The 14,241-nt window shown below is 45.0% G+C and overlaps 1 protein-coding gene across 1 annotated transcript in view; it reads right to left on the bottom strand.

The window, feature by feature from the left end:
- The window catches only part of ptchd1 (patched domain containing 1), a 20,250-nt gene extending 6,898 nt beyond the window's left edge, over positions 1-13,352 (bottom strand). Inside the window, 3 exon segments of the mRNA XM_042066949.1 lie at positions 6,888-7,312; positions 7,314-7,567; positions 11,810-13,352. Of these exon segments, the coding sequence (XP_041922883.1) occupies positions 6,888-7,312; positions 7,314-7,567; positions 11,810-12,235 (1,105 nt within the window). The 5' untranslated portion in view covers positions 12,236-13,352.
- Positions 13,353-14,241: the final 889 nt, after the last annotated feature.

Genomic DNA, 14,241 nt, shown 5'->3' with positions numbered 1-14,241 from the left:
GAAACACGTAAACAAACACGCAAACAACAAACACACAAACAACAAACACACAAACAACAAACACACAGCACGATTCTAGAGGGATGATGGACATCTCTGTGATGGACAGAGGAGGAGGGATCTAGAGGGATGAGATGAACATCTCTGTGATGGACAGAGGAGGAGGGATCTAGAGGGATGAGATCCAGAGGGGCGCTGCGGGCGATGGAGGCGTCGAGAGTGAAAGAGGAGAGGAGGAGGAGGAGAGGAGGAGAGGAGGAGGAGAGGAGGAAAGAAGGAGGAGAGGAGGAGGGAGGAGGAGGAGGAGGAGAGGAGGAGAGGAGGAGGAGAGGAGGAGGAGGAGGAGGAAAGAAGGAGGAGGAGGAGAGGAGGAGAGGAGGAGGAGGAGGAGGAGGAGAGGAGGAGGAGGAGGAGGAGGAGAGGAGATGAGAGGAGAGGAGGAGGAGGAGAGGAGAGGAGGAGAGGAGGAGGTGAGGAGAAGAGAGGAGAAGAGAGGAGAGGAGGAGGAGGAGAGGAGAGGAGAAGAGAGGAGAGGAGGAGAGGAGGAGGAGGAGAGGAGAAGAGAGGAGAGGAGGAGGAGAAGAGGAGGAGAGGAAGAGGAGGAGAGGGTGAGGAGGAGAGGAGAGAAGAGGAGAAGAGAGGAGAGGAGGAGGAGAAGAGGAGGAGAGGAGAGGAAGAGGAGAGGAAGAGGAGAGAGGAGGAGGAGGAGAGGAGAGGGTGAGGAGGAGAGGGTGAGGAGGAGAGGAGAGGAGAGGAGAGGGTGAGGAGGAGAGGGTGTGGAGGAGAGGAGAGGGTGAGGTGAGGAGAAGAGGGTGAGGAGGAGAGAAGAGGGTGAGGAGGAGAGGAGGAGAGGAGAGGGACGCTGCGGGCGATGGAGGCGTTGTGCGTGAGGAGAGGAGAGGGCTCCCCTTAGGACAGCACTACACTGCGGTTTGAACTCCTAACCCCCCGACAGCTTCATTCAGCACAGCTACTCTTCAGTCGGCAGCTCAGTCGCAATCTCCCTTTTCAAAGCCTCACCATGAAGGAATTGATATTTATGGCCCTAGGCATAAATATTCAGAGCCATTTTTAGTCTAAAGATGATACCCAGGTCATAAAAAAACGACTGAATGGGTCTTGATCCTACCTGATCAACATCATATAGTGTGATAACAAGCGTTCCAGGCACCCAGTGGCAATCTCTGAGACTTTATTCTCCATATCATAAGTCATTGTAGCATCAAAATGTGTTTGAAGCCTTGATTTTAAGGTAAAATAACTGCATTGTGTTACTTTGAATGGAAATGAACACACATGCACGACAAGCGCACACACACACACACGACAAGCACGCACACACACACACACGCACATAAACATAAGCACGCACAAACACACACACATACAAATGCATGCACACAAACTAATGCCCTCTTAGGCACAATGAAACATACCCACCCACTGAGAGAGGGCAGAGTGGTAAGCATACAGAGTGCATATAGATCCCCATTATGACATGGGCCTCTGTAGTTACATAGGCTAATTACATCTAGCTGCTAGTGCCAGGCCCCAATGCAGTACTTGTTGAAGGATCCTCTTCAGTGCAAGCCTTGTACGCAACATATGGGGCCGGCAAATCAGGTGGTGAGTGAGACTACTGATGCTTCCACACCTGTTTTGAGCCTCCTGTGTGACATTGCGTCCCACTGAAACATGTGTTTCAATCACCTGGTACCACTTGAAGGAAATGTATCTATTTGAACCATAGATTGTTCTATATATACAGTCTTTTGAACCGTAAGAATAAGAAGACATGGCAGAAGACAACCTGCACAGTTTAGCTTTTCACATTATGTAAAGAAATGCAATGTGCGCTTGGATTTGTGGGTAAGATATGGTCAAATGCAGCCAAACAAGGGCTATAGTTTGTCTGCATATTTCAATCTATCTATCTATCTATCTATCCCCTGGGGATCAATAAAGTATCTATCTATCTATTCAAGTATGCGGTTTAGTGACAAAAGTTGACTCACAGAAAGTGATAATCCTCCTAAAAGAAGAGCTTTCTGGCTTTGATTTGTTGGGAGAATGAAGCCAAAGTGCTCCTCTATTAGAAGCTTTACGACTTCCTCTGGGCTAATTTACCCAGGTTAGTCACTGGCCCACGTAATGAAACACCCCCCTGGTCTACTAAACTCCACAGATGGGGCGGACATGGATAATGAAGCAGGCAGGAAGTCCAAGCTGCCTGGGCTGCAGTCCACAATTTGAGATCTGGTCACTGTTCCACTTCCTCAAAGCTGAACCCATAATAGCCTTGATACAGCAATTTCTTGCTACAGAAAGCAAAAACAACAACGCCGACAACAACAACGAAGACAACAACACCAGTAATGTCCCATATCTCAGAGACACCTGGAGCCTACAAAACTCAAATAACAGGCTGTGTCTCCCCTTAAGTACGCCATCAAGTCAATTATGCCACAAATAGCCATCTATTTCAATCACAACACTGTCATTTGAGGACTATCACAAATGCTAGCTTGGGGCTAATGTTCCTATAATGGAATTAGCTCTTAACCAATGGCCTGATAGTGTTAGCGACAAGGCTAATGTTTTTAGTGGACATTTGCAACGCGTTTGCTATCTTGGCATATCTCTGTTCTACAGTACCACAGGATGCGCTACCAGGGGGTTTTCTACTGTAATTAAATCATGAGCCCGTGTGTTTACCAGAGAGCCCTAGCCCCCACCCTCCAGTTCCAGAAGCCCTATTAGATTACAAAACCATATGAGCGCTACTCTTCCCCTTCACTGTAAACAGTTGATCAGTTTACATGTGGTGGCCATTTATGCTGTACGACTCACAAAAATTCAGTCACAAACTGGGTTTGAAGATGAGTGTGAGCTTAGCCATTTATACACATACACACATGCTCTTAACCCAGACCCCTTCCCCTCTCAGACATACTCATTCACAAATCACTTGAAAATGGCCACAAACACACCCAAACACAAATATGTAAACATCCATTAGCCCTCGCACCCCCACACACACTCAGGGACCACGAGAGAGGCCAGTATTGTGCAATGGCAGTGGCAATGGTGCAGATTGAAGCTGCTCTAAGGCCCATTAGAACTGCGATCACTGGAGAGCACTTACTCTCTCTACCATCTCTCCATCTCCTCACTTCATGTCCCTCCTCCCTCTCTTACTCTCTCTACCATCTCTCCATCTCCTCACTTCATGTCCCTCCTCCCTCTCTTACTCTCTCTACCATCTCTCCATCTCCTCACTTCATGTCCCTCCTCCCTCTCTTACTCTCTCTACCATCTCTCCATCTCCTCACTTCATGTCCCTCCTCCCTCTCTTACTCTCTCTACCATCTCTCCTCCTCCCTATTCCCTCGCTCGCTCTCTCTCTCTCTCTCTTCACTTTTATGCCTCCTTTCCTCTATGCTGCTATTTTCATCGAGCATTTCAGACAACAGTGGTCCCTCCCTCACATGCCACTAATTACAATGTGTGTGTGTGTGTGTGTGTGTGTGTGTGTGTGTGTGTGTGTGTGTGAGAGAGAGAGAGAATAGAAAGAGAGAGGGAGGGAAAGAGAGAACACCTGCCAGAGTGTTGATTATAAGTGTGTGCTTGAGTTGAGCTGGAGAAAATCTGTCAGTGTGTTTATGTGTGTGTGTATGATATGTGTGTGTGTATGTGTGTGTGTGTGTGTGTGTGTGTGTGTGTGCGTGTGTGTGTGCGCGCGTGTGCTTGTAAGCACTGGGGGTGGTGGTGTTGATGTGTTTATGTGTACGTGTGTGTGTGTATGTGTGTGTGTGTGTATGTGTGTGTGTGTATGTGTATGTGTGTGTGTGTGTGTGTGTGTGTATGTGTGTGTGTGTGTGTGTGTGTGTGTGTGTGTGTGTGTGTGTTTATCATGACGTATCTGAGCTGGCCCTGAGGCGCCGTGCTGTGCTGACTGAGGGGGTGGCGGTGTCACAGATCCTCCATCTACATCCTCCATCAGTCTCTGATCTACACATTTCCATTTATCACAGATCCTCCATCAGTCTCTGATCTACACATTTCTATTTATCACAGATCCTCCATCTACATCCTCCATCAGTCTCTGATCTACACATTTCTATTTATCACAGATCCTCCATCTACATCATCCATCAGTCTCTGATCTACACATTTCCATTTATCACAGATCCTCCATCAGTCTCTGATCTACACATTTCTATTTATCACAGATCCTCCATCTACATCATCCATCAGTCTCTGATCTACACATTTCCATTTATCACAGATCCTCCATCAGTCTCTGATCTACACATTTCTATTTATCACAGATCCTCCATCTACATCATCCATCAGTCTCTGATCTACACATTTCCATTTATCACAGATCCTCCATCAGTCTCTGATCTACACATTTCTATTTATCACAGATCCTCCATCTACATCATCCATCAGTCTCTGATCTACACATTTCTATTTATCACAGAGCTCTTTAAACATTAGGGCTGTAAGAAAATATTGAAAAACATTGAATATCACAATATTTTATTTGCCAATACTGTATCGATTTTCAAAAATATAATATTGATTTTTTTATATATATATATTTATTTATATATAGTTTACATGCAGGCACTTTATTTTGTTATTGATATAGGCAAAACTGCACTGTTTTTACTTGCATTTTATGCGTATGGTGGTGTCTTCTTTATAATATAAGTTTTTCTAAAATTAGACTCCAATCACACACAACGCTGAATGGCCAACAGTCAATAGTTTAGAATGGCAATCTTACACTGTACCCTGAGTTGATTAATCCTAACCATGAAAAATGACTCTGGAAATTTAACCACATTTACGTTTGTATGTGCATGTGTACATGTGACGGAAGACAGCTGGTATGTACTGTAGCTGTGCAGCATGGACAGCCGTGGCCTACTGGTTAACGCTTCGGACCGGAGAGTCGCTGTTACGAGACAGCTGGTATGTAGCTGTGCAGTATGTGCATTTGTACATGTAACATGTACGTCGGTTACGTATGCAAACAGTATGGGGCACAGCGGTCATCTATACCGGTGTTTTTCCACCTTTTTTGTGCCACGACACTAGCCTAGAAATCTAGACGCGCCCCTAGCGGCAGCCAGGGCTAGTCTAGTAACTCTCCGTTGGCTTGTGAGCTCCAGAAATCGAAACTCAATCAGGCCAATGAAATCGTGTATAGAGTCGTTAAGTGGGCTTAACATAATGATTGATGGCAGAGTTGCAACGGTTTGGCTTGAATTCCCTGCTACTTGAAAACAAATAAGATGAATGTTGCTGTTGGCGAACAGTGTGACACGAGTTAAGCTTTTATTAAGTTGGCAAACGTTTGAACTAGCCAACTAGCTCCGCTGGTGGGAAACGCATGGGACTCATAGCGCTGCCGCTGTCCTATTGCGTGCAGAGGGAATTTGAAAGACAACTGATTATCCCGCCCCTCGGACTGAGCACTGCGAACGGTGAGTGCCCAGACCCTACATTTTAATGTGGGTCTGGCTCGTCAGGCTACCACGACACACTTTTGACACTTAAAATGTCCCACGGCACACTATATCCTGTGTGAAGAAAAAATAAACATACCATAGCCTAAAATGTTAAATAATACACAGATATGGCCTTATTATGGCTTCTATGCAAGACCTGCTCAATAAAACAAGCGCCCTCTGTTTCATTTGTAGGTGACTATATCTAATTTAATTGTTGTTATGAACTGGATATGTGATGATTCTGTGAATACTGGATATGGGGCCCCCGTTGTACAATGTCTGCATACCACAAATAGTGCAATCATACAATCAATGAGAGCATGTGGTTATAAATTCTTTGATGCAACAGTTGCTTTTCTGGACCAGTGAGTGACATTTGGGTAATTTTCTGCGGCACACCATTTAAGACCCATTTCACATCAGACTACACAAAAGTGTACACAATTGTCTCATAAGAGTAAAACATAATAATAGTATTGCACACTGCACTGTTTGTAACAGTGACTTTAGCATTGCTCACGGCGGGTTAAATGATTGCAAAAGACTTGTTGTGAGTTTAACAAGTGTAATTTAATTTGCATATTACTAAGGCCTAGATGGTCAAGCCTAGTTGCCAAGGCTACCAAAATCTACATATTTTACTATCACAATTTCTATCAATAGGCCTTCCTTATTTGGTGTACTGACTAGACATTATTGAACAAACATCTGCATTTCAGTATCTAAGTAGGTTAGGTTGGGATGTCTGCTATACATTGTTGGCATTACTGTTAAAATGCACTTCCAGTATAGTGAGTATTGGCAAAACCGGTTATCATTTTTATGTTGAGGCGGTGGGTGTTGTGTTGGTGTTGTCGGCAGCTGCTGAAAGTAACTAATAAAGTAACTTGTAAAATTGTAGTTACTTTTAAAATCAAGTAATCAGTAAAGTAACTAAGTTACTTTTTAAAGGAGTAATCAGTAATCAGATTACTTTTTCAAGGTAACTGTGGCAACACTGATGATACGTCATGGGATTTACAAAATATCTTCCCGACGGAACATAAATAGTCTAAACTAAGACTTTGACTAAAGAGGCATTCTAAGGCCTGGGGCGCAGCAGGCGTAACTGAGGCACGTTCGCGGAGTGTAAAAATAGTTTTAGAAGACTGATCTCATTTTTTCGAAGGTAAATGTTGCCGCTATCATGTCTGGTGTAGCCAGTTCCATTGATTATAGTGGAAGCTAACTGTTGCAGTAGATACAGTACTCCGTGAACAGAAAGCTTCAGCCTGCCTGTGACCCTGTATGTGGGCTGTGCACAATCACACTGATTTGACTAGAAGGGAGAAACAGGAAGTAAGGAATCGTGGCAACGCTTACCCAGCATGACGAAGGGGATGCCCAGGTAGGTGGAGTTGTACTTGCCGCCGCTGAGGTTGAAGATGCCGGCGGAGGTCAACGTGGCCAGACTGACCGTGACCAGCGCGAGCAGGCCGAGCCAGGGCTTGGTGCGCACGCAGTCGCGCATGGAGCAGCAGAGCACGGCCAGCGCCATGCACACGGCCAGGCTGACCAGCAGCGGACGCTCGGCCACGCGGCTGGTGCGCTGAAAGTCGCGCTGCAGCGACGACGACGTGAACGGGTAGAGCGCCAGCTCCGGGTGCTGCCGGCCAAAGTGCTCCAGCTCCACGCCGAACGCAGCCTCCCAGCGTGCCGCCACCAGCTCGTTGAGCGCCGACGAGGCCTGCAGGTAGTAGGTGAGCTGGAGGGCGCGTGCCACCCGCACGCCACCCTCACGCCCCCCCCCCCCCGCCGCCCAGCGGCTGCACGCCGCCCAGCTGGTGCCCGATGTAGGCCTCGCGGCCGTCCCGCAGGCTGGTGATGGGGTAGCACAGCGGCGGCACCGTTCGGTTGGCCGTGCGCTCTGTCTGGACCTCGGCCAGCGCGTGCACAATGTCGTCCACGATGCAGCTCTTGCTGTCGTCCAGCAGGCAGAGGTGGTTGAAGGTGTAGTTGAAGCCCAGCATGGGCACCTGGAGCTGGGCGATGGTGCGATGGAGCTGAGGGAGACACACACACACACACACACACACACACATCAAATGTATTATTATTATTATTATTATTCTCAGGTTGGGGTGTAGTCCTGTAGCCTACACAATGCAAGTGGTTCCATGGAGTCCGCTATATGAAACTCCTACTGTGATGTTCTTGTCTGCATAGCTCTAAAAATTTTATGGCGTGAATGTCAAATACCAGCATGCTATATAACACACACATGCTCATTGTATTACAGTATATACTATTCAAGAAAGGGAGAAAAAAATGATTACATCATTTCATTTTCTAAAGCCACTCAATGGTGGCTGTAGAATGATCTGTGGTTGCCAAGCAACAGGGAAGCCTGTAGGTTCTCCACTGAGTGGGAAGGCAATTTGACTTCCGGATCTGTTACCCATCAGCAAACCTGCGTAGGTTGAATCACACACTGCATTAGCACCTAGCCGTTAAAAAGGTACTGGAGGCAGATAATAGGGATGCTTGCTCCTTGCTCAGAACTAACTGTCGGTGTCACAATCACAGCCGCCAACGTAGGCATTAGTAGAGGATGTATGCCTTTTGAGTCCAGGTCTGACTGCATCATATTTTAAATCTATGTGCATATTTAGCAATGACAGTGGGTGCAATAGTTGGCTAGAATGGATTTACTAAAAAATAAACCTAAAAAAAATAAATAATACAAACAAATGTAAACAAGGGAATCTAATATGAGTAGCAATAAAGCAGGCCCAGGTAAGTGCACCAGTAATAATAATAATAATAATAATAATAATAATAATAATAATAAGCTTTATTTGTGTAGGTAAGTGCACTAGTGCTGTTTCTAATGTGATTTATGGCAAAAATGTTCTTACAGCTGTTGTTTTATTGCCTTTTTGCCTTCTGGTTTTACAGAGCTGCTTCCCTTTTCTACTGGTAGCACGGCGCACACAGAGATAATTCAGAATGAGCGTGTCTCTGAGGCGTACGGTACGCGTGTACAGATGAGCGCGTCTCTAAAGCGTACGGTACGCGTGTACGAAGAGAGGAAGTAAACACTAGAGGCGTACGGTACGCGTGTACGAAGAGAGGAAGTAAACACTAGAGGCGTACGGTACGCGTGTACAGATGAGCACGTCTCTGAGGCGTACGGTACGCGTGTACGAAGAGAGGAAGTAAACGCTAGAGGCCCATATGAGCAGGATGAGTCAGCTCTGCCACAGTCTTCTCCAGATCCCCCACTGATTACACAGGCCCCCTGAGCTTGCTTAAGGACCCCAAATGTCCCACACAGGAACACATGGATGCATGAACACACACACACACACACCGACATGCACATACTCACATGGATGCATGAACACACACAGAAATGCACATACACAGATGCATGAACACATACACACACACACACTCTCACACACATATTCACCAGCTAATTGGATGGCTTCAGTAGTTAAGAGAGGGTTGGGGGCTAACGTGGTCGTCGTGATCAGCACGCCTCTGGGGTCCATAACTGCTATGGAAAATCAAGGTGTGTCTTCTGTTCCAATACTGTCCATGATCCAAACAGCAGAACAATTTGCATGCAGTGTTTCCCATACATTGACTTATTTGTGGCGGCCCACCACACAATGATTTTCCTGGTTGTACTTAATGTGCTTAAATCTGGTTAGCATCATAACCACACTGCACTAATTTGTTAAAAACTGTTGCATTCAAATTAATGCTGCAAACCTACCACCACAAATAGAATTCAATTCTTTGGGAAACACTGTCATGAGTGGCCATACTTTACATTACGTTACTTTGAAGACTGTCATTCATTCAAAAGGACCACCTGTGTGTATTTTTAAACGATTTGTGTGGCACTAATATAACTTCCTATCTGATGTACTGTGTGTATGAAGTGCACTTCTAAAAGGGAGCGTGTGTGGTTTCTCCCACTGCTTTCACTTGTCCCTACCTCTCACAAGGGGACAAGCTCATCCTTCATCTTAGGCCTGAAACATCTCAGGGTGGTGGGGGAAAGTGTGTGTGTGTGTGTGTGTGAAAGGGGGAAAGTAGGCCGCAGAGTGTTGCTCCGGACACTACTGCACACTACACTTCACACACGCACACACACACACACACACTGAGGGATGTTACCCCTTTTTGAGGCCAAATTCTCTCTTTTGGTACAATAGGTAATAGAATACTGTAAATGTGTATGAAGAAATCTCCAGACCACAATGTGATACTGTACTTCAGATCCACAGCATTGAGAACAGTCCAGTTTAGGATCTGGACACTGATCTAAGTAAGTATAAGTATATATAGTCTTTTGATCCCGAGAGGGAAATTTGGTCTCTGCATTTACCCCAATCCGTGAATTACAGCAGTGAAACACACTCAGCACACAGTGAACACACAGTGAGGTGAAGCACACACTAATCCCGGCGCAGTGAGCTGCCTGCTACAACAGCGGCGCTCGGGGAGCAGTGAGGGGTTAGGTGCCTTGCTGAAGGGCACTTCAGCCGTGCCCCACTGGTCGGGGAACCGGCAACCCTCCAGTTACAAGTCCGAAGCACTAACCAGTAGGCCACGGCTGCCCCCCTGGACACTGATCTGGACGCTGGTTTAGAAAGCAAGAGGTGAGGTGTGGGGACTCAGGCGCATGATACTTTGCCTCTTTGAGGGTTGAACAGAGTGAAATTAGGAGTAAAACAGTGACCAAAGTCGAACATGACAGTGTCATTTAACACAGACTAGTCAGGAGACTGTGCCGTGAGATGAGACGCTGGCGTTTCACACAGAGCAATTTGCTGACGGTTCCAACACGTCGATCATTTCAACAGCTGTTACAGTTTTTTTTTCAACTGCGTACACACTACTTTTTTGCTTGTCACACAATTTTCTAAACATGTCTTTCAAACACCAAAACCCCACACCAAATCTGCAAAACCATACACTAATTCTCAATGTTTGATTCCGTTTTCAATTTCCTAAAACACATTTTGCAAAATACCACAATTTTCTACCTAACACACAAAAATCTAACATGAAATAGCTTGATTTTGTTGTTCAAACACAACCTATCAAAATGCCACACTTATTCACCACTTATTCACAGTTCCCAGTGTATGAACTCATTATTTAACTGAAAACCATCCATCATTGCCTTCTATAGGCCTATAAATAGAAACCATCCATCATTGCCTTCTATAGGCCTATAAATAGAAATACTCTATAATATGTATAATAGTATATACCCTTTCAATCGCTTCCTAAAGGATTTACAAAAGTCAACTTACATGTAACGTAAAACTTGTCTTTTGTCCCCAAGTTACCATTAACTCAATGTTTTCTATGCCTCCGAAAATGGCTTAGAAATACACATGTTTGTTTTTGCAGTTGAAAGGGTCTATAAAACCTATGAATATACATGACCAACTGCCCCCACCCCCAAACACACACACACACACACTGATATACATTCTTTGGAAAAATAAATCAGATACATTTGATAGTCAGTCATTTCTTTCTTTGGAAATACAGTAATTTCTGTCAAAATCAGCTTTTTCAAAACTCCATGTACATCTGGTAGTCATTGTATTTTGCGTCCTTTTTATTGGCTGTAAAATACTGTATCCACAACAACAAATTATTTGGGAAACATCACTATTTTGGTTTCAAATTTGCTAACATGTTTACTGTTTATGTCAACATCTCTCTGTAGATGACTTTCACTCTTGTATCGAAATATACATAGAAGTCCATGAAAAACAGAAGAGCTTTAGGTTTTGAGCCACAGTGTAAACGATGTATCCAAAATGTCATATTATGACAAAAAATATTTAATGTGAGGCAAATGTTTGCTTTAGAAAACTGTTTATGGCATTTTGAATGCTGTGATTTTGCTGGAGATTTGAGGCATTTTGCATTTTCTGTGAGTAACTGGGGGTTTTGTGTAGCGTTTTGAAAATGTGTGTAAACAGTTGTAAAAAATTGTAAAATCAATTGTGCCAAATTGGAATTAATCTTAAGTGCCAAGTACATTTACACTGATTCATTCATATTGGCCACAGGACATCAGGCGAGTTCTGAATAATGGCTGGTGTAGATTACTGTCCGAAATTTTCACATTTTTGGATAGGTTTTACGCGATCAGTTTGATGATAAAGAAGATTCCTCATTCATTCCACTCAGTTATTGAGTAGAGCAAATGGCACGACAAAACACATATTTCCGCTTACACAGCTCAATTTCAACATGTTTCATACCTTCAAAACTAAATCGACGTATTGTGGTTCTAGGATGCTTCCTCTGCGTGAGGTGACGATGACACGGCCGTATCTGCCCGGCGTCTGCAAATCTGAGTACAACGTGTGTTTGGATCTGTTTACGGGAAACAAACTATCCACCAAGTTCCCCTCTATCTTCGCTAGACTGTGCTTCGGAGCCAACAGGTACTCCACGTTTTCTTCAATGCGGTACCGGCTGAAACTTGCGCCGAGCAAAATAGAAATCAGGACCGGGGTAGAGGCAAAGAAGACAGGGTGGTTGGCGACAAAATGGCCCAATTTGTGGAAAGACGTCCTGAGACCTTCGTGCAACACCTGTCGCAACATCCTAGAGTGAATCCACAGTATGAGGGCTAGGAAGAATCTGCGGGATCCAAGCCTCTCCCACCGACCGTTCACCACCATCAGGGTTCCGGATCATCGATATCCATGTAAAGCGAGAGGTTGTTTTCTGAAGATTTGTGTAGTCACTCAGCGAGACCGTGAGGTTTTCTTCGTCAGATCCGTGATCCAATTCCCTATAAGAATAACGGTTCAAAGTACATTTCTGATGGCTTTGACAAGGTACAGTCACTCACTAGATGCGCATGCTTCTCGATAGTCCGAAGCCGGCAGGTTGTCAAAAGAGAATATCTTGAAGGAATTTAAGTCATGTTATTAGTATATTCTTCAAAGCCTTAAATGTCGATTGATTATCCCCTAGTATGTTTACTCTCTAGAACTGTTGCAGACCACTGAGCGAGCGACAAAACAAAAAGCAGTGCATCTCCATGCGACGACGAGGCAATTCTAATATAAAAATTTCGTCATTAAGTCCACTCAAAAATTAAAGGTATCGAAATACTGGCAGAAAGGTCTCTAAATGTTTTTGATGCATTGTATTTTGAGAAGATCCCTGTACATTTTAAGAGACAGCCTTAACCGGAGAAGTTGGCTCTCTGGATTCATCAGGTACTAGGTTGTTTTTTAACAAAGCCAACCTGATAATAGCATGATTCGGCAATAGTCTTCTAGGCAACTGCAAACTTGTAACCGTTGCTCAAATGTAATGAATGCATTTTCAGCTCCACGCGCTATCTCTTAGCCCAGTCAATACATAAATACAGTTTTGTGTATTTCATTTGGTTCAAAGTGCTGAAGCCTATCTCATATCTGCCATATTAAGCCAGTGGCGAACTCCAGGATCCGGTCCGGTCTGAATGGACGACTAGAGCTTGTAAGGATGGAATCATCCTGACCAGACGTCGTAGGAGACTCCTCTGTTATCTGCTGTCTCCAAAGAGATACAGCCTCTCGTGCCGAGGAGGATGTCAGTGCCGGGTTTGCCGGTCTTCTTAAGTGTGTCCAGTCCAGTGGGTGTGGGAGAGATCCGCCAGTCGTAGGGCGAGGCACCGGTTTTGTTAAAGGGTGCGGTGGGCTATCAACGAACTCAGTATGAAGAATCAGTGCCTCTTACTAGCCTCTCCCCGGCGCGTCTAGTGAAGCACAAAGAACATTTCTGGCGGAGGAATGCAGGTGCCTCTCTCTCCCTCCCCCCCCCTCTCATCTATCCCTGTTCTCTAAAAAAATCTATCTTTCTATCTATCTACCTATCTAGTGTAAACATTGCTGAAAATAATAAATTGTATACCATATTATGTGGAAATATGGTGTAGTTTATCTGGCTTGTTTATAATTGAGATGATTTGTCATTTCCTGTGCCCTCTTGTCTGTAAGCCTCTGACAGCATGCAGTCCTGTTGTTCAAATGCTGCCCTTTAGTTGTAACTTCCTATTTCACAGCATCAGCTGTGCAAGATCATCTTCAGTAGCCTGGCTACATCGTCAGACCATCTTCCTTGCAATTACAGTGTCTCATTTATCAGTGCCAGTTTATTGTGTATGGCTGTTCATCACTGTTAATGAATCATTCAGGCAAGCTTTTGATTTTGGCAGTTTGCCTTTTCATCCTTTGTAACTGCAGTCGCAGCGCGCGCAAGCACACGGCCCCACCCTTGCCAGGGGGCACCTCAGTCCAGACCACTCCCCAAGGAGAGGTCATCTGATGGCTCAGGGGCTCAGTCACACTGACTCTGAGCTTTGGGTTGCCTCCTGTACGGTATGAGCCAGTAGCTTTCCGTGCTACCAAACGAGAGCTGCTCATGAGCCGTGCCCTCTAGATCACACTCTGCTTTTGTTCTGATTGTCAGATTGTACCACCTCTATTTTGAAAAGCTCCTGCTGCTGTTTTTTTTATCCCCAGCACTGAGGCATTGCAGTGTGAGGTGGGTTTATGTGTGGCACTCACTACAGTGTGAGGTGGGTTTATGTGTGGCACTCACTACAGTGTGAGGTGGGTTTATGTGTGGCACTCACTACTTACAGTGGGAGGAGAGAGAAAAGGGTTGAAATCGAATATTGTTGTTTATGCTG

Source organism: Alosa sapidissima, chromosome 17 (assembly GCF_018492685.1).
Source record: "Alosa sapidissima isolate fAloSap1 chromosome 17, fAloSap1.pri, whole genome shotgun sequence".
NCBI classification, from domain to species: Eukaryota; Metazoa; Chordata; class Actinopteri; order Clupeiformes; family Clupeidae; genus Alosa; species Alosa sapidissima.
Note: the sequence above shows the minus strand (reverse complement) of the source record. Positions and strands in the feature narration are given on the sequence as shown.